A 24,328-nucleotide genomic window follows, 5' to 3' on the forward strand; every position below is an offset into this window, starting at 1 on the left:
CTAAGTTGTTCAATTTTTGTCTCTTTTAGAATAAGATGGAGCACGTATTTGCCGATAAAAAGAATTAACTAGGCCCGAGCATGCGCAGTTCATACCCGTGACGTCACGGCGAACTGGGGGCGCGAACTTCAAGACTGCGTCGCAACCAGTCTTTCGACTTCGTGTGTTTTCTAGCTTTTAAAACAAGCAACCTCTCATGTGCAGAGTGGCCTGTTGGCTATTGTAGAAGCGTCATTGATTTTAGGTCAACTAACTTTCTCCTTTTTGCGTACAAGGCGAAGACAAAGAAGAGGCTGAGACACACGAGCGCTCGTGTGTGTCAGCCTCTTCTTCGTCCTCGTCTCGTGCGCAAAAAGCTGCCTTCGTGTCCTACCAACATGCGCAAACAGTCGCCTTAGTAATTTTGTCCGTTTAGTGTCCCTTCAAGCAAGCAGCTTGCCGCAAGCTCGCATATGCGGTGGTTCGGCCGTCATGATGAATAAAGTGCGTGCAACAGCACTGACTTCGTGCTTCTGGCGTCAAACGGCTTTGTAACTTACCACAGCGATCGTTTTGCAGCAAAGTATTGCCTTATGAGTGTGCGGGAACGTATTGCCTTCGCGCCTTTAGAAATAATACGACGACTTCGAAATTCACGAAGATAAGGTGTAATGATATAATGTCATATGGCAACGCCTAAAGCTCGAGGATTAGACAAATCCCGATACCCATCATTCCTGTGGTAGCTGGATGGTTGTAGCTGTGAGTTCTCCCGAGTAATTTACGTAGGGGAACCCCTATGGTTTCCACGCCGACGCCTCCCGTTAGGCATAAACATGCCAGAATCGTCGGGCGACCACAGAAGTTGCGAGAAAATGCATCGATGCAGTTACAACTTATGCGAAACTTTTGGAGCTCCATGGACGCTTGTCGGCCGATACGCTGGCACCACAAACGGATAAAAATTGTGCGCAGACCAGGAATGTACACTTGATAACCTCGAAGCTATCGGAACATTAGCACGCGCTTCTCGTGTGAGAGGATGACACTCTATAAAAACATTAAAGTTGAAAAACGCAAGACTAAGGTTGCTTTCAAAGTGCCGGACTCGGCGTCATCGACACTATCGTGACGTCAAGACACAGAGCAATATTTTGCTGATGTCTTGCAGCAAGAAGGCTAAATATCATGGCGTTATACTGACCGAAAGAAATGAACAACTGTGTTGCGCCAGTTTTTTATGGTTGCTCTCGCGAGTGACGCCCATATATATATCGTAGGAATAGAGCTAGCCAATGTAGTATAACGTCACAAAACACCCACCTCCTAAATACCAAACATGAGACTGGTTTTTTAGAAGCGAGTATTATGATAAAATATTCGGGCACTCTACGCCTTTAAATTTAATTTTGTGTCTGTGCACGCGCAGGCGTGTGTGTTCTAACGCACGCACACACAAAAAAGACAAGTTGAAACTGCCGCGTCAGCGTTGCTTTACAGCCACACAGTCGAGAAAGTTTTGTCCTCGCGCGTACAAACTCTGTCCATGCGCTCCGCCTTGGCCGGACAGGTTGCAGGCCTGGTTCAACCCCTACGCCATCATGAGCAAGTCCCTGGCATTCGACCTCGTCTGCAGTGCCCTGCTCGCGTTCAACACCGGAAGCTACTGGGCACGCTTCGAGACGACGCTGGCGGTGCACGTTCCCCAGGTAAGGTGACGCGTTTCCAAGTTTGGCATCGTCACCGAGAGGAAGTTTCGTTGGAAGCCAGCGGTGGGTCACCCGATCGAGGCTCAATCGAACGAAGGGAAAGAAAGGTTTCAGCTCTTCGGTGCATGCCCCGACTATACCGAACGCTCGTAGACTGCGGTCTGAAAGGCAACGTCTTCCTGCCGCAAACCAACGATGTTAGATGTACAGCCTGGTTGCCCTAATCTCTGAAACGAATTTCTAGCGCAACATCGAAGCATGGGCTACAACGAGGCGGAAACGCTAGGTGGAGACCTGTGATAAGGAGACACCGATGTAGATTACCGAGTTGAGGTTCACATTAGTCGGTGCGTCGGTGCGTCTTTTTTTTTGTTTTTTTGCGTGACCGGAATGCGCTTGCTTCACACCTTATAGCGCCGATCGCCGTAGACGCTTGGTGGTAGACGTATCGCGGAGCAGACGACGCGCGAGTAGACAGAAGTTGACACGGATGCGAGCTCACTTTGTTAGCTCACTCGTGGCGGTGCGCTGATAACCCTGATAACGAAACAGTGTATCTCTTAATTGGATGCAGCAAATCAAACATGGGTTAAAACACATGTGCCTCTACTCATGAAGTCTTGAACGTTACCATAAACATTTAATACGAGTAATACACTTAAAGTTTAACTCACTTCTACATGGATGTGCACCCCTGGTGACACGGAAAATATCAATCCGGTATTCTATCTCTTGCCGCACATTCTGCAACATGGCTGGCGTGATTGTGGCGAAAGTGTTGAATGAGATGCCGTCACATCTGCTCGGCTGCACGATGTCGGCCATACCGTTTATGGCAGCGTCCGGAAGGCGGCACCACAAGCAATGCAAACGTTAGTCCTAACGCAGGCGGGAATTTCGTAAACAAAAAAAGGAAGAAAGACAATTTAAATGTGGCAGAGCCCTTCGTAGTGTTACGGCAAATATGCATGCAGGGGAAAAATACTGGAAGGGACAGGACCAGGTTCTTGATTTTCCAGGTTGCTTTCTTCTTTTTTTTTTGTTGCTTGTATACGTGCTGTAGCACTACGAAGGATGCATCACAAAACTAACACGCCGCCATACATTGTTGAGGTGGCAACACCACAATGAAGTTCCCACGCTAGCTGCCCCTGGCGTCATATATTTGGTGACATAAAATGTAAACGTTTCATTTACCGTCCTGGGAGTCCGGTGGTACGAAGCCTCCACCATCGCCCCACGCTGCCATCGTAGTGAATTAGCGCGAATGAAAAGATCACAACACAGTTGGTGCTTGCTACAAAACTATCATAAACCACCCATCACCACTTCAGAAAAGGCGAGTGAGTAAAGGTACTTTACAACTTGGGTTAGCGCGCTTTTAATGTATGATAAGCCCACTATACGAGCCTTCACAAGACGACCAAGCACGCGACCAAGTACGATTGGTACTTGGTCGTTTTATTTAGTGGCGAAATTATATAAAAGTGAGACATGAATTTCCTCATTCAATGTTAAACATTATGCTTTCCTTTCACTTTTTTTTTCCTCGCATTCAGCAAAATCCCAGACCGTTGTGCGTGGATGCCACGCTGGTATATCATTGGCTGCAAGAAACTGAAAGCGCTCCGAAACCTTGCCGGGTCTACCTGACGCATTTTGCAAAAGTTCCGCCCCTGTAGCATTCGCTTCACCGTTGCAAAGTTGTCCGAGACTTGTTGAGCCGACCGCTTGCTATGAAGTGGTTGGCAGCTTTTCTCATGTTTCTCCCCCCCTCCCCCTTCTTTTTTTCTTTCTGCTTCTCAATCGGGGTTTTAAATGGTCACTTGGCTCTCCCTCCTAGATTTTCCTTTTTCTATCTGGATGTAATGTACGAATTTGGCTATTCGACCTTCCGGCTTCAAGCGTGTTTGTGACTTGGCCAATTGAACATCTTGAACAATATGTAGCGTTTAAGCGCGACAATTAGCAACTATCCTGAGTACGCGGATAAACTTATATCGCCTGGCTGTGTTTATAAAGCTACGACTTCTTTGAAAATTTAGAAAGAGAGGGCGCAAAAAATAACACCACAAGATACGTCCAAGGCGGCAAGTACGAATAATTAGATGTGTCCATATTTTTCTTTTTTTTTGGTAATGGATTTATTCCTTCTGTTTACAACAGAAAGGAAGCAGAAGCTAAAAAGGCCATATGGCCTGACAAGGGCTTCTGTTATTGCTAAAGGCTTCTGCTAAAGATACGTCTAATATGAACGATGAGCAAAAGGAGAACAAGGTGAAAGCAGGAGCCAACGTTTCGACAAGTGGACTTGTCTTCTTCAAGGCTTCGAGGAAGAAGAAAAGTCCACTTGTCGAAACGTTGGCTCCTGGTTTCGCCTTGTTCTCGTTTTGCTCATCGTCTTGAATTTCCATCTCCCGCATTCCCCGCATTTTGCGTGTAATATGAACTGTCATTCACGTGTAGCTGACCACCCACCGCCATGGCTTAAGAGGCTATTAGGTGGCGCTGCTAAGCACGGGGTCACGGGATCAAATTCCGGTGCATTTATATGGGGGCAAAATAAAAAGTAAAATAAAAAATAAAAAAATAAAGCTTGCCCTTGTATCGTGCGTATGGAGTCGCGTTAAATATTCCCTGGTGGTCAAAAATGACTCTGCAATAAGGCGTGCCTCATAATCAAATTGTGGTCTTTGGCACCTTCAACACTGTACTTTGCGCATGTTGTAAATAAACTTGACTTGACCTGAGACTCCAGAGTTTATTCACGCGTAGCTGACCAATGACAGCCCCGCCCACCAGAGTTTGCACTAGTAATCCTTGAAGGAGTCTCTGTGACGACGGTAACCGTCGCCTTCGGCGCGACATAGCCTGCTTAAAGGTTAAACCCCATGAGCGTGATTTTGTGCGCGACAACGATGAGCGACGGGTTCGCGCGACGGATCGGGCCGTCGCGTGAACAGATCGCTTGGTCTTGTCGCGCGATCGCTCGGTTCTGCAAATCTAGAATTCGTCGCTCGTCGTCCGGAAGTGCTATGAGCGACTAGCCAATAGCGCGAAGCCGGAACTGAATGTACATAACTCAATTACTTCCGATTGTCTCACGGAACGAGCAAACGATTGAATTTTTATACGTGCAAGGATAAGAACCTACCGCAAGATTTTCAGAAATATTTTATGCTGCTTTTTACAGTAAAACACATCAACTTAAGGTAATAAAGCACGCGTCACGCTAGTTTCGGCGCCTATATGGCTGCCCTCATACCGGCAACACTGGGGAGACGTCGCTCGGAGTCATCGCTCGCACGGGGTACAACTTGTAGACGACGAGCGAACGCGACAGCCGTCTCCGTTGCGTCGCTTGTCGCGGTCGCGTGCAAGATCGCTTGCATAGGGCTTATACTTAAAGTATGCCGAGGCTCGGGTCTGGGCGCGACCTTTCATAGGTGCTCCCCGCGTGAAGGCAACCAAACGGAGCGCAGTGTGGTCGGAGTCGTGACAGTTAACGGTGACATTTAATAGCTGCTAATTAGTAGCTGTTTCGCTGAGCGCTGCTCGTCGAAACTACCACCCCCATTCCAAAAATGAAAACTGTCGCAGCCAAGGTCGTTTTGTCGAAAGTGCTGTGGTTACACTTATCCACCATTTTGCCTCTATAGATTCCTCTAGTGTCTTTTTTAACGCGACAGCGTTAAGGAGCTCGTGTCGCAGAAAAGCCGGTGTCGTCGGCGTTGGTTTCGGTGTCAGCGGCGTTGGCCGTAGAGTGATAAATCCCAGAAGGCACTTTTTTTTCTGCAAAGGAAGGAAGGAAATCAACTTTATTCAGGTCCTGCCGGCCACGAGAGCTTTGGGCTCTCATGGAGTGGGCGTCTCCCACGACGGAACCGGGAGGTTGAGTTTCCTGGCGGCGTCGTGGACTTGCTGGACGGCCCAGAGTTGGGGAACGAGTTCTTCGCTCCGGATTGCTTCTTCAAACTTGCGCTTGTCCTGTTCGTAGTTTACGTGAGCTTGCGAGCAGGGCCAGAGTAAATGATGTACGTTCAGGGATGTATTGCAATTGGTGCAATAAGACCTATCGTAGAGCTCAGGCATGTAATGGTGTAATCTGTTTTGAGTGGGGTATGTGTCTGTTTGTAGCATTCTGAGTGTAACCACTTGAGCTCGAGTGAGCGTGTGGTGTGGCGTGTTATACTGTGTGCGTTGTAGGTAGTAGTGTGTAGTGATTTCATTGTATGTAGTGGGCGCGTCCTTATTCTCCGAGTGCTTGGGTGAAGCCGCGCAGTCTGTAAGCGCGCGCGCAGCCTCGTGTGCCGCCTCGTTAAGGTTGGGGACGTCGCCGATCTTTGGTCCTAAGTGTGCCGGGAACCAATATATGAAGTGGTTCTTAATCTCTTTCTTTGCAACAATTCTGAGAGCCTGTGCGCAGACCGTGCCCTTTTGGAAAGCTCTGATAGCGGCTATGGAGTCGCTGTAACTATGGGAAAGATTGTCGTCGGTGAGCGCAACAGCGATCGCAACCTGTTCGGCCTGTTCAGGCTTCCTTGCAATTACCGTGGCTGCATATCTTGTGGATCCGCGGCCGTCCACAACCACCACTGCGAAAGCTTTGTTTCCCGTGTATGCCGCCGCGTCCACAAAAGCTGAGCGTTCACGGTTCGCCAAGGCTTGGTTAAGAAGGAATTGTCCTCTCGCTTGTAGTCTGCCCCTGCTGTTTTCGGGGTGTACGTTTCTGGGTATAGGGCGGACCATGATCTTGGCGTGAATGTCCCGTGGGAGGTCCGCAAAGTCTTTTTCTATGTCTCCTTGTGCAAAGCCTAGCTTCTCTAGGATGGTGCGCCCCGGAGGCGTCGTCGAAAGCCTAGCAAGCTGGGCGCGCTGCTGGGCTTCGGCAATTTATTCCAGGGTGTTGTGCATGCCCAGGTGCCCCAGCTTCTCGTTGCTGGTGCTGGTTGGAATGTCGAGGGCTTGCTTGGTGACCTTTCTGATTTGGGCATTCAGTCTGTCTCTTTCGGATCGTGTCCAATTGAGCATTGCCGCAACGTATGCGAAGTGACAGGTGACGAACGCGTGTATGAGTTTGATGAGATTATGTTCCTTGAGGCCCCTGTGGCTATTGCCAATTCTTCTGATGAGCCCAATAGCGTTGTTGGTTTTGGTGATGAGCTTCTGAACCGTAGAGGCATTGACGTCTTTAGTCTCTACGATCATACCCAGGACTCTGATTTTGTCGACGCATGGCATGGCGTGTCCCAAAGTGGTTCGTACGGTAATTTCTTGATTATAATCGAAGTCTGACGAGTATGGCCTGCGGCCCTTCTGCGTGGGTCTGCGTACGAGCAGCTCCGACTTGGTAAGCGAGCCATAGAAGAATTAGAAATTCTTCTATGGCGTTCACTGCTTCTTGCAAGATGTCTTGCACCATGCCCGGGGTTCCTTTGGACACCCACATGGTGATGTCATCTGCGTATATGGTATGCTCGAGCCCGTGGATCTGCCAAAAGATACTTTGACATGACGCGTGCGTGTATTGGTTGCGGGCCCAGGTGCTGAGGCAACAGCGGACGCGGCGACTGAAGGGAGACCCGGGTGCCGAACACTACGACGACGACCCCATGGGCCGCGTCGACGAGCAGGTGCACAGCATGGCCGCCGTCTGGGCCCTGATGGGGCCGCTGGCGCTGGCCCTGATCGCGTCCTCCTTCGTGGCGTTTCCGAGCGCCGAGAGCTCTAGCGGCTTCATGCGGTTGGTGCTGATGACCGGCGTCCCCGGATGGCTGCACTGCCTCTGCAACGTCATGTTCGACCTCGCCCTATACGTCTGGGTGGTCGTGCCGGTCTCCGCGGCCTTCGCGTGCTACTTCCAGCTACATTTCATCTCCTACAGTGAGCGCCGCATGATGCGCTTGCCTTGTTACGGATGAGGAGAAAAAAAAGAAAACGTTGTTCCGTAGCTATTTTACACGATTGTCACGTTGTTGTGTTTGTGGCGAACCGAAAACTTACGGAACTCTTAAGTTAACCCGCTAATGTCCGAGTACAGTTTCGCATCGAGAAAGATTGGAAACAATTCGTGACTTTTATTTCTGGCCATACAAAGTAGATGTTGTACCAAAACAAAAAGTAATAATGTAATATTGGTATAATTAAAACAGAATTGTCCTAGCAATCAATTATTCACCAATTGGTTTGCTTGACTGCCCACAGCAAAAGAAGGGGGGGGGGGGGTACTTAATTTTATCTAATCAAAAATGAAGCTATGCGTTTTGCGATTGTTTCCCGCGCCTAAATCGGCCATGTTGAGTCCATAAACTCTACGTAGCGTATATGATACGTTGCACATAGCAGTGTTAAACAGAAATGGCTTTTCCACGTTTCTAAGGTAACAGTTTGCAATCATTTAACCTAATGAACCTCATGATTCAGACAATAGTAGAGAGCATTCGCGTGACGTCACAAAACGTCATATTGCCCGTCCCGTTCACAAGTTTCCACCACGGTGGCTTCCACTACGCTGCCAGAGATGTAACGCATGGCTTTTCACCATACTGCCTGTAAAACAATATGGCGGTCTCGCAGTGACGTCACTGCCTACTCCATACGCAAAGATTTCGTCGCTCGGCGAGCTCTACGAATCGTACTCTATCACAGAGGCCCTGCTCTGGGTGTTCGCCATGACCGGCATACTGTGCATCCTGTCTGCATACGACATCGCCTACTGGAGCCGCAGCGCCTGCAGAGCCCACGTCACAGCGTTCATCTGGTTCGGGGTTACCGGTGAGCGTTCGGGGTTACCGTTGAGCGTTCGGGGTTACCGGTGAGCGTATGGGGTTACCGGTGAGCGTTCGGGGTTACCGGTGAGTGTTCCTGCTCGTGCGCACTACGAAACCAGCGTGTATGCGAAATTTCGAAAACGAGTAGAACGGTCTGTGCTCTTCGATTCACGTTCAATTCATGGATTTCCTATTCGAATATGTCGAATATTCGTTCCCTTTCGAATACTTATAACGGACAACAGTAGCTGCTGCAGTCAACTGCGGTAGCAAGAATGACTGATGAGAGCCTTCCTACATAATCTGCTGAATGGTAACGGCGGTTATTGGGCGCATGAACCAGTTCCTGAACAAACACGTGGATGATATATCACGTTTACGCTTGGCGTTCGGTTATCCTCACCGCGTTTGGATCGCTTTAAAACGATGGACGGTTCTACCGTGTTGCACTGAGGTTCTTCAACAAAAATTGCCCTCTACTATGCCCACCGTAATTTCATTAGGGTCAAATATCGACGTCAAGGTGCACCAGGTGCGGTCACATTTCCTTTGCTTTTCGTTTACACGCTTTCGGTTGACCTGAAATTCCGTCAACTGAATTAGAATGCGTCAAGTACCGTAATTAAGCCTTCTGTTGTCAATCTCCAAGGACACTTAACATTGCAGTTTGTTTAGAAATTGGAAGTATCCATTATTCGATTTCACATTCGAAAGCCGTATTTTGCGCACCTCTTTTATATACCTTTTACCACACCGATGGAGCTTTTAAGTCTCGTAAGTGAGTGAGGTAATGCATATGTGCAGCTTTAGAGCCATGGTTTTGGAAATCTCCAGTATTGAAATTTACAGTATTGGTAGAAGTGGATGTGACCTGCTTAGGAAACCGCCGTATTCAATGGCTAATTTAGTGGAATTGTCTGGTTAACTCGATTACTCTCTTTAGGGCACGCATTACGACTGCAAAATTGAATATGAGCTGTATAGTTACGTTATGTCTGTTTAGCAAAAAAAACGTAAGAATGGCACCATTTCCGAGATATTTAGCCTTCAGGCATGCTATGAAAGATAATGGCGTTCCACTGAACAGTTTTCAACAATGCGTTCATCAAGTAGTTCGGAACGAAGTCAACTTGAACGCGGGTGTACACTTTAGCACTTTTTTTTCGGTGGGGAGGATATATCACTATTGCGGTGTGCTAGCCCTACGATTTCTGCTAAACAGACATAAGTTCACGGCTGCTCGGCTTGAATTTCCCATTTTCAACACGTCTCCTCGAGTAAACAATTAAAAACGTGATTAGTAATTTTTTTCAATTACCGCCTGGGCCTTTGAGTTTGTCCTGAGAGTAAGGTACGCCTCCTCAGGTATCATATGCTACCTAAACAGATCAAATTGCGCTATATGCATCTTGATATGCTCCATGCAATGTCAAAAAAAAGATTTGTTGAAAGTCAATAATAGGATAGCCTTCTGCCTCCAGCATGCACGTAGGTATGTCTCATAAGAGAAATTTCATGCAGCGAAAGGTCTGAACAAAAAAAAAAAAACTTGCATCTTGGTTCTGGAATCTCTAGAATATGGAATACATTTTGTAAGGTGTATGTGTACCCGCCGCTGGCGGCCGCATGCTGAGGGTAGCGGTATGGGAAAACCCTCGTGTATACCGGTGTTCGGGGTGAAGGTTAAGAGAATTGGGTCAGAGCCCCCCCCCCCCTCTCACCCCCCTTCCGGCTGGGCGGTGTAACTCAGAGACTAGCGTCATATGTTTGTATGTAATGACACACCAGTCAATCCTGTAGATAAAGGTTGTGTTATTACTTTCAGACAACAATTATGACGGGTTGCCGACGAAAGCGACAAAGATGGGCAATTTTATTGCAAGGTGGTGCAGACTTCACTGAAGAAAAGCCGAGGCCAGTACAGGACGACGTTTTATGTATTTTCTGGTCAGCACTCACGATTACAGAATAATTACATGTTCATAGTGATTCATGTTAAATTTCTTTTTGAATAAGCACCAACTGACTGACCGTATGAAAGCGCACGAATAAGTTAATCGGTCGGCTGCAATGATTACGAGAAACGTAAAACGATTATTTCGCCACGGATAACCGAACACAGTACGTGGAAATATACCGTAAAGCATGGTTGTGCCTTCACCGACGGGGCCCTGTGTATACCAGAGAAGCTCGGCGCTCTTTTTTTCCTTGTCGCCACAGCACATGACACGCAAAAACAAGTAGTGCGTGCACTAACGAGCATACACTCCGTGAATGACGGTGACACAAATTTTAAATCGAAGGTTCAAGTCTAATTGGATCGGGACGTAAGCACAGGGTGCGTGGCAATATTGCACGTGCCGTTTGTTGGGCGCGCAACAAGCAGCCATGCTCGCCAATACACTTGATCAGAGCGACTGGGCCCACTGGAGACCTTTACAGTCAGGTTGCTCTCTTCGATTCAGCGAAACTAGCATGTGATTAACGCGACATGCTGCTTTATTTTCCCCTTTCTTCGTGTTCCTTTCATAGCAAGTGCGAAAGACACCCGTGTACGACGAATTCGTTACACGTTGAAACCCCAGGTGGTCAAAACTAACACGGAGTGGCCCCCTCCCCACCCCCTTTCCTCTGCATGACCTGCCTCACAATTGTATCGTGGCTTTGGCACGTAGAACCCCCCAGCATGTAACTCTTTTTGTTGTTTTATCCTCCTCGGCTATACGGCCTGCCCCAAATCGTATCGTGGTTTTGGCACATAACCCCCCCCACCCCACCCCGCCCCGCAGCATCTAACTGTTTTTGTCGTTGTTGCTGTTCTTTCCTCCGCGGCAGGTCTGGTGACCTTCTACACGACCGTGTGGATGTCCAGGACCGGGAGGGACATCGACTTCCTCTGCACCCCGCTGCCCCAGTGCGCCGTGCCCATGGCGGTCATCAAGGTGGTCGCCCTGGACTGGTCGCGGCGCGCCTGCCGGCGGCTGGCCATCACGAAGCTCGACAACATCACGGCGCTGGTGGCGTTCTGCCGCAAGACGGCCGACTACGAGGTCACCTACCAGGAGGACATGTTCGCCGGCCTACTCAAGACCCACGTGGACATGTGCTGCGCCAGTGCGTGACCCCTACCGACCTTCCTTACCCAGCGAAATTTTTTTTTGCTAGATAGTATACACGCGTATACCCACGTGGGCCTTCTGTAATGTATACAGCGGCATGCGTTGCTAATGCTATTAGCATTCTTAGAGGGTTCCAAGCATCTGGGGGGGGGGGGGAGGGGAGTGTCTGCCGTTTTTGGTTACTGCCGTTAGTAAAGTACTGAACCAACTGCACGGGAACCAAGCCTGTAATAATTAGCAGTTACGCAAGTTTCTGACGCCTAAGAGTTATTTCGCAGTAAAGACGAAGAAAAAAAAAGTCTGCGGTAAAGTCTTTCTACGAAACCGTTCTCGATGAAATTGAGTTTGGTAAGACCCGCTTCGACGAAACGACGTTCGGCGCACAGGGTTTCCTCGAGCCGCTTCCGCGTGACATATTTACCGTGGGACCGTCTTGTTTCGCAGTGCTGGACGCGGATCTCCGGGACACAATCGACTGGAGTCCGCTGAAGGCGACAAGAGCGGGCGTGGGCTTGGAGCTGTACTACATGTGGGCGGAGGCGGTCATACTGTTCGCCTATCTGAGCTGCCGCAACTCGGGTCGATTTTTTCGCTTGGACTCCGTGGGCACGCCGTCACGTGGTTCGGCCGACACCGAGGTCATCAAAGAACGGTGCACGGTAGGTGTTATTTGGAGGTCACCAAAGAGCGGAACCCGGTAGGTGTTATTCGGAGGTCACCAAAGAGCGGAACCCGGTAGGTGTTATTCGGAGCTCACCAAAGAACGGAACATGGTAGGTGTTATTCGGAGGTCACGAAAGAGCGGAACACGGTAGGTGTTATTCGCAGGTCACCAAAGAGCGGAACCCGGTAGGTGTTGTTCGGAGGTCACCAAAGAGCGGAACGCGGTAGGTGTTATTCGGAGGTCACCAAAGAGCGGAACCCGGTAGGTGTTATTCGGAGCTCACCAAAGAACGGAACATGGTAGGTGTTATTCGGAGGTCACGAAAGAGCGGAACACGGTAGGTGTTATTCGGAGGTCACCAAAGAGCGGAACCCGGTAGGTGTTGTTCGGAGGTCACCAAAGAGCGGAACGCGGTAGGTGTTATTCGGAGGTCACCAAAGAGCGGAACCCGGTAGGTGTTATTCGGAGCTCACCAAAGAACGGAACATGGTAGGTGTTATTCGGAGGTCACGAAAGAGCGGAACACGGTAGGTGTTATTCGCAGGTCACCAAAGAGCGGAACCCGGTAGGTGTTGTTCGGAGGTCACCAAAGAGAGGAACGCGGTAGGTGTTTTTCGGAGGTCACCAAAGAGCGGAACACGGTAGGTGTTATTCGGAGGTCACCAAAGAACTGAATATGGTAGGTGTTATTCGTAGACAAATGAACACCGTGGAGCATCTGACTGCGCTACTGGTTAAACCTTACAAAAATTTATTTAGACCGTCGATGCATTTTTTATAGATTGCCCTTATTCTATTCTATATGTCTCGTAACGTGGCTATAAAATATTATATATATTGTCTAAAGGCAGAAAAAAATTGTCTTTCGATATTGGTCTACTCCCGGACCGTGTGCGGAGAAATGTCGTTAAGACGCTTATTTCATTTAGCCGGTTCTTTGCCTTTAGCCAATCTACACAGTTAAACAGCCTTAAACAGACTAAGGTCATTACTTTATCTAGTTTCTTAGTGAATTCCCAGCCTATATAGACTGTCTCAGAATAAGAGTCGTCTACTCCTTTTCGTCGATCACAAGTCTATGTTTAGTCTACTGACAAAACTCATTATTGTTTTAGTGGATTTGCATAACCACTCTTTTGACAAAAGTAATTGTTCATTTTAATCGATTCCCATTCTGCTGTAATTCCAATACCTGCGCGTAGGCAAGAGTCGTACATTTAATTTCGGCGATCGCGCTTCTATCGACGTTGGTGAAAGTCGTCAGGCTATTTATATATTCACAAAGGTTCTTGAGCGTCGAGAGTGCGGACACAGCCGAAATATTCTTCCGTCTAATGCTACAGCTCTTAGCCCTACCAATACGTGCCACCCTGAACACTACTCCCAGACATTCTTTTTAAGCTGCAGAAACTCTACAACAATCACAATTAGACGATGCTAAATTTGCCTCGAAATGCCCAACTTGGCGTCCTCGACATTATCGCTGTGTCAAGAGAGAAATCAAAGCATTCTGTCGTGTTGTGTCAATACGGTTAGCTATGGTTGTGTTTCAATACTCGCCGTAGAGGGCCAACTACAGAGCTATTAGGAGCGGGCACCCGGCACCATAGAGGTAGCGTTCGCCGAGCAGACTTGACCAGCAGCAGAGATCATATGACGTAAAGCATTACAACACGTTTCATTACATCTTGTGGGGGAGTCTGAAATCGCATTTCACTCGAGCTCCAGCCATTCGAGCGTTTGGTAAGCAAGTTTTTTTTTTACATATTGTGGGTTGTTATGCAAGTTACGACGCGCACTTATGCAAGTTACTTGCTAACGCCATCAGGAACGATGCCGTTAGCGTCGTTCCTGATGGTAATTACGTTTAACAACCATGTATGATCACGAGAGAAGCAGACGCTGAGATATTTATATAAAGGTAAGAAAGATATGTGGGATCCTCGAAATGATATAGCATGGACTGCCGGCAGCAGGAAACTAGCGACGTTTTCTGTTTTAATGGGCGTTTTTCCTTGTCACGCAGATTACGTTGAAGTTTATTATAGTCATGGTTCATTGATATTTCACTTTATTACCTTAAAGGCCCCCAGGATTGGGGGTATTACATAAGGGGTGGGTAGCTAATAAAAGAAATTAAATACACAAGGAAAAGACGTTTAGGTACAAGTTTGCTCCCTGGTAAATGTGTTAATTATACAGTTCAAAAACGTGGATGGGCAGGTGATTGCGGCGACGTCGTGTGGAAGGCCGTTCCAGTCCGAGGCTGAACGTGGGAAGAATGATGCGGCAAAAGTAGTAGTGTGCGCACGTGGACGGGCGACTTGAAGGGGATGACCAATGCGGAGTGAAATGCGCGCAGGAGGACCGATGTAGGGTGGATGATGAAGTGAGCTGTAAAAGAACCTATGAAATAAGTAGATAGTGGCGATACGACGCCGACAAGCCGGGGTTGTTAAGCCAGATTCTGCTTTTAACGATGATATACTGACATTATATGAATAGCATGAATTAACTAATGTTGTGCCACGGTTCCGTACTGATTCTAGACAGTTCGTTAGATATCTTTGGTTAGGGCTCCAGATGGCAGAGGCATATTCCGTCTTAGAGCGTACGAGTGACTTGTAGGCAAGCAATTTTAAGTTTGGTGGCGCTAGACGTAGATGATGTTTTAGGAAACCAAGGCTTCTCTTAGCAGATGATATCACTCTAGTGACATGCGCGTGCCAGGTTAGATCGTTAGACAACCTTATGCCTAGGTATTTGTACACTGTATTAATGCTATCGTGACGTTCGAGATTGTATAAGGGAACAGGAGAGGATTACGTTTTCGATGAAATGACATGAGTTTGCATGTATCGGAGTTTAGTTCCATGAGCCATTGGTTACACCAGTCCTGGACGCAAGTTAAATCACTTTGGAGAATTAGTTGATCAGAGAGGTTACTGATTGTGCGATAGATAACACAGTCATCGGCAAAGATACGAACGTTACAGGAGACATGTGTTAGTAAGTCGTTAATATAAATTAAATATAGAAGGGAACCAAGGACTGACCCTTGCGGGACGCCTGATGTTACTGCAAGAGACCTAGAGGCTTGATTATTAACGTGAACAAATTGAGTACGGTTTGCCAGAAATACTTTTATCCACTGCAGTACGTTATGATGCAAGTTTAACCAAGAAAGTTTTAGTAGCAAGCGCTTGTGAGGAACCTTGTTGAAGGCTTTCGCTAAATCTAGGAAGATTGAGTCAGTTTGAAGGTTAGAAGCAAGGGCCATGTGCAGGTCATGGACAAAAATAGGTAATTGTATTGCAAAAGATAGATTCTTACGGAAGCCGTGTTGAGAAGGAATAAAGAAATTAATAGAGTCAAGAAAGTTCATTATGCAAGAATAGATAACGTTCCATGATTTTGCATGGCACACTTGTTAAAGAGATGGGGCGATAATTAAGGGGCGATTCTTTCTTACCTGATTTGAAGACAGGAACGACTTTCCCCACCTTCGAATCGCTGGGTATGCTACCTGTTGAGAGTGATTGTGTGAACAGTAATGATAAGTACACTGAAGAAGCAGGCCGAATGTTTTTTAAGAGTTTGCTGGTGATTTTTTCAGTACCTGCAGATGATGACATTTTAATATTTTCAATAATACCGGTGATGCCGTGTGCAGGGAATGTGACTGGTGGCATAAGCGATCTTGGTTGGCCAGTTGAGAGAAATGTTGGCATATCAGTTTCGTTTGTGAAGACGGATGAAAATGCAGGGTTAAATATATTTGCACACTCAACGTCACTCACTTCCTCGCCAAGTGTGTCGGTAAGTGGGATGATAGACGCATGATCAGGGTTTAGAACTTGCCAGAACTTTCTGGGGTTATTGAGTAGGATCTGCGGCAGGTGAGTATGAAAATATGCGTGTTTGGCATTGGAAACGGACCGCAAATATGTTGACTCGGCCTCGTAGTATTTATTCCATGCGCATTCGCTTGGGTTTAGTTTTGATGCACGGAAAAGTCGTTTCTTCTTGTTCTCAAGTGTTTTCAAGGACTTTGCGAACCATGGTTTGTTGTGATTGGCACGAAATATAATGGTGGGAATGAATTTGGATGTTAGTTCGGCAAGTTTGGTTTTAAAAGTAACCCAGTTGTCATCTATTGATCGGTAGTGAAAACCGCTTTCGAATTCTGGAAAAAAAGCGAGCAATTGGTTGTTTATTTCATTGTAATGGCCTTTGTCGTAAAGGCGAATCGTTTTGTGCAACGTTTGGCGAGATTCCGCGATGAAAGTGAAAGTAGCATGTAGAATTTTGTGGTCCCTAACTTCGCGGAGATAAGTAAAATTTGCTAAACTTTCAGGGTGATTAGTTTTCAGGGTGATTAATTTCAGTGCTACTTGGCGCAGAACCGTTTCTTTTTTTAGATCGAAGCGCTGCTTAAGCCGTAAAACGCTGCGGTAAACCGCGCAGAATTCGTTAGCTGTTAGGTGATAGGCTATTGGGCAAATCATTTATATAAATTAGGAGACATAAGGAACCGAGAACTGTGCCCTGGGGCACGCGTGAGACAACCGGTGTGTTACGGAGCGTGTACCTGTTAGCCCACGCGAACTGTTGCTGATTAGTATAAGGAAATCACTCAACCGCACTACCTCGTTTCTTCTACTTAACGAGAATATCGGCTACCCCGGTTTGCTCTCGAATCCACACTGCTGTCTTCCTGGGCAGACCGTCTTGCGGGAGTGTTGTGAAGCTGAAGCTGAACTCTCCTCTAGCCCGCAAAGCAGCATGTTATCTTCCACTCTGCATTGTTTCTTGGCGCAGAACCGTTTTTTTAGATCGAAGCGCTGCTTAAACCGTAAAACTCTGTTGTGTTACATGTTGTTAGCCCAAGATATTCGTATCATGCCTTCCCTCAGAGGGTATTGCTACGACAGCATTGCTTCGCAGAGCACGTGCCTCCAGGCCCTTATGCTCGAGGTGAGGTGCTTGTCCTACCGGCATTGAGACGTTTATCCCTTTAGAGAACACATTTTATTGCCACAGCCCGCATCACTATCATTGTCATTAATACTTGTATACACCTTGCGCATTCTGCGCTGACTACTTTAGGCCTCTCTCTCTCTATACAGCCACATTACATTTACTAATATTCATTTACCGCGTCTTCCATTGCTTCATATACACCATGTTTTTACTCTCTTTGGTGATACCTGGCCCTTCCCTCATTATAACCCATATGCATCATCATCATCATCATCGTCTCAACGATGTACCTCTCATTTTCTCGTTCCATCGCTCCTTTCGTTGTCCTTACACTCCGTTCTTTGCGAACAAAAAAAAAAGGTTTCCGTCCCGTACGTTAAGCACAGGCTCCGTGATGGTCGGCCCGGTGTGACGATCCCCTCTGCGGGCTGCTTCGCAGGTCCGCCGCATATGCGCCGAGGGCGCGCAGCGCAACTACGCGCTCGTCGCCCAGGAGGTGCACAAGTGGTACGGCGACGACTACGCGGTGTGTGGCTTCAACCTGGCGCTGCCCCGCGACGAGTGCTTCGGCCTGCTGGGCGTCTACGGCTGCGGCAAGAGCAGCGTCGCCCGGATGCTGGCCGCCGTGACCGTCATGACCCTCGGTGAGGCGCACATGGACGGCGCGAGGCTCTCGGACTCACCGCGAGCGGTGAGTTCACACTGGCGCGTTTGTCGCGTTTGTCGCGCGCGATTTATTTGGGCTCCGTGCACGTGCGACGGCCGCCTTGCACCGCGGCCACCAGAGGGCTGGCTGCACGACGCATTCGTCTGTTACGCGTCGTATTTCGGCAAGCCGTAGTCGTCGGAAAGAAAAACAAATGTAACGAAGACGGTAAATTAAATTAAATTATGGAGTTTTAGATGTCAAAACCACTTTCTCATAATGAGGCGCGCCGTAGTGGAGGACTCCTTAAATTTCGACCGCCTGGGGCTCTTTAACGTGCACCTAAAATCTAAGTACACGGGTGTTTTTCGCATTTCGCCCCCCATCGAAATACGGCCGCCGCCCTGGCCGGGATCGGATCCCGCGACGTCGTGCTCAGCAGCCCAACACCATAACCACTGAGCAGCCGCGGCGGGTAGACGGTAAATTGGATGCAAAGGGTGAGAAAGAATGTCCGCGGAGTATTAGAAAGATGGCACTCAAGAATTCCGGAAATAACTTTTTTCTACTAGTTTACTGCTGATTAAAGTTCGAGCTTGCTGCCTGAGGGAAAAGAATACACTGGGGAGGATTGCGGTGTTTGGTGCTTGCTGTAGGGAATCCAACCGCGCTCAAAAGACGGGATGTAATGTGTAAAAGGCGGTGTCGCTTGTCTACACCTTACGCGTACTGTATTTTAGCGGTGTTCGATGCCCTTTCATATGGGAGGAAATATTCGCGAATCGCAACTGGGTTGGAAACAGCTGTATGCCGCGCTTGATTCGACAAATTCTAGTGAAGTGCCAAGATGTTCACTCAGCCAGAATCCCGCGGAACGTCCGTAGGGCTCTGGCTGAAGAATGACGCTTTTAGATATTGGTTCGGAAAAGAAAAGGCATATCAGAGATGTAGAGGAGATCGTCACAGGCATTGGCAAGTTGACCAGACGAAGTAGAGACAAGCAAAATGGCATGCCCCATTACGATGTCGATTAAACAAACCAGCGCCGTCGGTTCTTAGTACACCTGCGCAGGTTCAATTCGATGCGTGGTTACCTCGACTATAATAGCTGAAACGCACGGGACTGGCGTCGCCCAGTCCAGCAGTTCTCGGTGATGGATGCTACACAGTGGCACTCCCGGGCACTGTAGCGTTTACTTGAAGTGCTAAATTATCCTTGTCTGGGTGATATTTGTGTACGTGCTACGAGGTGCGGATACTTTCAGATGCGCATGGCAACAGGCACCAAACTCGCAGTCTCGGAGATCACGGATGCAGATCACGAATATTGTCCCTTGACCTTCCCCGTTCCCGTGGCGCCAATACGCGCTTACCGCGCTTGCATCGTTTATGAACGACCGCATTGTGCGCCTCACCACGGCCGAACGTTTTCTTCCATCGGCTCGTCCTGAAGCCTCTGCTGCGCGCTCCATTTTGAAAGGGGGCCAGCACTGAGGGGAAGGAGCGCCCGTACGTGCGAAATGCGCGGAGTTTTCTCGTTGCGCAAGAAAGGGCTTCTCGATTTACCATGCGACATGGAAGAGAAGACATCCGAAAAGACGAATATTGAGATCTGACTCTGTGATCAATACTACTGCGTTATCTCATTTTATCTCTCATATGTCATTTATTTATTTATTTATTTATTTATTTATTTATTTATTTATTTATTTATTTATTTATTTATTTATCAAGAGCGGCATTGCGCTCTAACCAGTCGAAGTGGCTTGTTCGTCTCTGACAGCCCGCTAAACCCGAACGTTGCATCTAACCACTGCAGCGCACTCCACCAGTTTGAAAAAAAAATGGCATTGGCTTAGCTCGGCTACGCCAGGATATAAGTAGGGAAAGTGAAAACATGGCATGGTTAGCCTGGGTAATTTTGATTGCAAGTCCAGGTTAGTCTGGTTGTCTAGCTATGTTGCGGTGTTTAGCCAGTCGTTCGGCGCGCTGTTCGTCTGTTTCCTGGGCGATTCGTCTCCTCTTCATCTCGTTCTGATGTCAATTCCAGGCCTCCCCCTGCTTATTAGAATTGTCGCCGTCCATACTGCCGCCTCAACCGTGGTTGCGGCGCAGGCGAGCTCTCCTTTTCAATCCTCCGACATGTTATCAGGCATGCGACGCCGCTGGCGAAGCGAGCGGAGGCGAGCGCAACAACGAGGAACGCGTTGCGACGTCATACCAAATGGCGGCGGCGGAAAGGCGCGGCGCGGCGCTGCGCAGCGGCGGAACACCTGTGGCTCGGTGCTACTAGTGGCGCATGCGCAGTATTGACTAGAGAGCGAGATAGAGATGGAAATATCCGCGGCGAGGCACGCGTTGTGACGTCATGTGCCTCCTCGGAGCACCGCCACGGCGAAATCGCAAGTTCGCGGCCAGTAAAGCTTTCGCTCTAAAAGATTGCAGCCGAGTCCGCGCGCCCTCTGCTCCAGTGGCAGTCGCAGGTGGGCTTCTGCCCCGAGGAAGACGCGCTCCTGGACGCCTTGTCGGGCTACGAGCTCCTCGAGCTGTTCGCCCGGCTGCGGGGCGTGCGAAGCGACAAGACCGAGCGACTCGTTGACAGCGTCGTTGGCGTCACCGACCTCAACGAGTGCGCCAGAAACATGTGCGGCACGTACAGGTGCGTGAGTCGGCGCAGAGTGCTCGTTACGTAAATTCATAATGCCTGCAGCGTTTAGAATTTAAGGAATTCGGTGGGTCTCGCGACTATCTGTGTGTACGTCTGGCGGACTAGTTTGCTTTCCTGTAAAGTTGTGATTTAGGCATACACTTTCTTTTATTCATCTGGAGTGGATATATCGCCTATATTTCTTTCTTTCTATAATTGCTTTCAATTTATCTGCTGTACCTTTGTTTCCATTGTACTTGACAGTTCTTCGTTACTTTGCCCCCCTTACTCAATGCCCGACAAGGCCTGTAAGGTGTTTTCTAAATAAAATAAAAAATAAATTTGAAGTTTCTGCACTGATCTTGAGTGCGGTTGGAAAGAGCTATATCGGAACAATACGCTGTCTGCCAACGGTAGCCATTGGAAGCCCCATGTAGGCTTATGTGTGTAGACATTCTACGGACATCTAAGATTTATTGATGCTGGGCCATCAGCGAAGCGTGTTGTTGGGCATGTAGATGGTATCCCACGGTGTAGCCAGGGTGAAGAATACGAATGCGACCAAAAACATAAACTCGCACGAACACCGCTACCAACTGAAGCTTAGTTTGAGTGGAAAGATGCATGAAGCGGGCACACGCGCATCCTCACTACACACGGTCGTAGAAAGAACATGACGTGACGCGGTGCTGAATCACAAATACGGTTCTAAAAAATTAAGTTAGTGGCAAAGACATAGACGCATCACTGACAGATTCATCGCGATGTATATGCTTTCTTAATAGAAGACGCTTACGGTGTTTCTAGTGCGGCCGTGTGTCTGCTTGTGTGAAGAATTTTCAAAACCGTAGTAAAATCTTCGAACGGTCCTTTTCGAGCCCTCTAAATCCAAAAAAGGCCCACCTTCTTCGGATGGTCAAAAAAATCTGCACTCCTGCTACATTCGGTCTGCCCGACTCCTGATCAGAGCGCCCGAGAGGCGCTCCTATAGTGCTGGAGGAGCATCCCACAAATCTGGGGGTGTATTCTGTAAGAGGCCACCTAGTGGACTGTCCATTTCGGCCGCTGCTGATTGGACGCAGCTGTACGAGCGAGGAGGAGACGAGCGGCCCCAGCCAATCAGCAGCGGCCGAAATGGACAGTCCACTAGGCGGACTCCTACAGAATACTCTCCCTGGTCACTTTCTCCACCAAACGGGGCGATTGAGCTTAACGATGGCGGTGCGTCCACTTTGTCGTTTTTTGCAGCCAAACGCACTTGATAAGCCTTCACGCGCGAGCCGCGCATGCGCCTCAGCGGGACAGCACTGCAACGGCGGCGGCGTCGACAGCGTGAATGCGCCTCGAGCGTCTGTATAATTGCCATTGCAATAACTAACGCGACAGGGACGTCCGATGCCACGAGAACGAAGACTAGAGAAAAAAAAAACAATCTACTCCTGTTGTTCCCATAGGGGCTGTATGATCGTCACCACTACGCCCTCTAGCGATTTGAGCAGGCAAACGCTATGGGCTGAACCGCAAGAACTGCAGCTCTCTCGTAGACAATGTATGTACAGCGCCACGGCTTCTATGCCTAGCAAGACTTGCAGGGATTAGAGCACCTGTCGCGCTTCTCTTGCCGGTGGTCTCCTCAGCGCGGGCGCGAGACGCAAGCTGTCCATAGCGTTGGCCATCATTGGTGCGCCCCGGGTCGTGATCCTCGACGACGCCACCAGGGGCGTCGACATCACCGGGCGCGAAATGATCTACGAGGCGCTGCGAGACATCACCCGTGTTGCCGCGTCGGCGGTCATCCTGACCTCGCGCAGGTGAGCAACAACTGAGTGTTTAAAAGGGGGACCCTGAAGCACTTTTATGACTAGTCCTTCGAGCACAAGCGAAGTTAGACGTAGTTATCGGACCGATGAGACACCTTTTCTCATTCACTTCCACTAGCGCGCCGGAAGCTACACGGGGGGGGGGGGGTGGAATAGGGCAAGGGAGCGGAAGAAATGCCCGGCTGGCCCCGCCCAACAACTGAACGTTTCGGTGGCGAGGCTGCTCGTGGCGGCACCCCGTGGCGACCGTGGTATAGCTACGCTTGGCTTTTTTTTTTTAATCTAAGAGGCCCCGCGCCATGGACGCATCAACGCACAACGCTACTACGATGCTACGCTGCTGAGGGTTTACACCAGCGGCTAAGTAGAACACGATACTACACTTCGTGTAGTATCTTCGGTTAAATTTCACCTCAAGGTGGCACAACCACCGTGGAGGATGATCCTTGTTTTTTGTAGTTTTGTTTTTCAGTTTATTTCGTTAATAAGTAGATATGCATGCTTACGCAAGTATACAGAAGGAGATCCCAGAGCATGTGGCTGAAAGGGAACCTCCTGCCGGAAAATATACACATTTTTGCAAGTATACAGCATAAAACACCGATATAGTAGTCACTAAGCGGAAAATTATGCAATGTAAATGTAGTACAAACTGCAAAGAATATAAAGTCAATAACTAGTCGTAGAATTAAAACAGTAGTCAAGAATTATCGTGTATCGGGCAAACTACATCTGATCCTGTGTCGGGTAAACTGCAATACATTTTGCCGACTGACTGGAACTTCTCTACTAACCGACGCTAACTCGTCCAGACGCTGACGAAGCAGTCCACCGAGTGTAGTGGAACTGCTGTAAATTTTTTTTTTAAAATAGAATTGTGCAGATTCAACACACATCGTGGAATCTGTGTGAAGCGAACAATTCGTCGAGCGGTTAATCAAGCGCGATAAATGTGTCCATTTCCGTCTTGCGCCTTCGGCGTAGAGGTGTAGAACTGGGTCGCCCATGCGCTGTTACACAGCTGCGCTACGCAATATGACACACGTGGCGAACATCGCAAAGAGCTAGTTGATGTATAGGCACCCTAGAAGCCTACGAGCGAGTGTGGCCTAAGGGTTAGGGCGTCGGGCTTGCTGTGCCGGGGGACCGGTGTTCGAAGCCATCATCGGGAACAGATTGAAAATTATTTTTAAAAGTATGAACGATTCGGTAAGAGACAGCAGCAGCAGCCGTAAAAAAAAAAAAAATTCCGGTAGAGTTCGCAGAGCAAGTTTCACTTTTTAGGAACAATGACCCGCATTCATTCATAACTCCCGACCGAAATTTCCATAAAGTAACCGCGAGGTCTACGGCGGAAAACGCGCTAAAATGGGAGCAATAGGACCATATCCAATTAATAAATAAATAAATAATTAATTAATTAATTTATTTATTTATTTATCTTGCCAACTTAAACGTACAACAGTTATATCTAGCGCACGTTTTGTTGATGTCTGCCTTTAATACAGCGACGCGGACTCTTAGCTCACCGATTCATGGCGACCCACTCACAAGTCAAACTTCGTGGTGCTCAAACATATCCGCCTGTCGTGGTCGTGCAGCACGGAAGAATGCGAGAAGGTGTGCACCCGCGTCGGCCTAATGGCCGGCGGCGAGCTGAAGGCACTTGGCAGCATGAAGGCGCTGAGGGAGTCGTACTCCGCGGGCTTCGCGGTCACTTTCACCCTGGTCGATAAGTTCACGTCGTACATGATCTCCAAGGTAGACAAGGCGGTCACGCAACTCTTCCCTGGAGCCAGGCGCGCCGACTGCCGAGAGGTGAGAGAGAGAGAGAGAGAGATGGTTACCCAAAAGCCCCTAAAACTTCGTAAAGTAGTGCCACGCTTTGAAGAATGCCGCCTGCTCCTCGCGCGCTCTGGCCGACGCCGCCGCCGCGTCGCTATTGGCCTAATAACATCACGTGGGCCCTCGCGCCTTGCTTCAGCGCCATT

General features: G+C 48.6%; 1 protein-coding gene across 1 annotated transcript in view; it reads left to right on the plus strand.

Annotated features, from left to right (window-relative positions):
* Nucleotides 1–24,328, plus strand: part of LOC139050093 (phospholipid-transporting ATPase ABCA3-like) — a 92,485-nt gene that overhangs the window by 66,061 nt on the left and 2,096 nt on the right. Inside the window, exons 5-13 of the mRNA XM_070526301.1 lie at nucleotides 1,550–1,688; nucleotides 7,232–7,571; nucleotides 8,337–8,462; nucleotides 11,294–11,572; nucleotides 12,022–12,236; nucleotides 17,664–17,915; nucleotides 20,342–20,529; nucleotides 22,155–22,328; nucleotides 23,939–24,155. Of these exons, the coding sequence (XP_070382402.1) occupies nucleotides 1,550–1,688; nucleotides 7,232–7,571; nucleotides 8,337–8,462; nucleotides 11,294–11,572; nucleotides 12,022–12,236; nucleotides 17,664–17,915; nucleotides 20,342–20,529; nucleotides 22,155–22,328; nucleotides 23,939–24,155 (1,930 nt within the window). The remainder of the gene's footprint in view (nucleotides 1–1,549; nucleotides 1,689–7,231; nucleotides 7,572–8,336; nucleotides 8,463–11,293; nucleotides 11,573–12,021; nucleotides 12,237–17,663; nucleotides 17,916–20,341; nucleotides 20,530–22,154; nucleotides 22,329–23,938; nucleotides 24,156–24,328) is intronic.

Source organism: Dermacentor albipictus, chromosome 9 (assembly GCF_038994185.2).
Source record: "Dermacentor albipictus isolate Rhodes 1998 colony chromosome 9, USDA_Dalb.pri_finalv2, whole genome shotgun sequence".
NCBI classification, from domain to species: Eukaryota; Metazoa; Arthropoda; class Arachnida; order Ixodida; family Ixodidae; genus Dermacentor; species Dermacentor albipictus.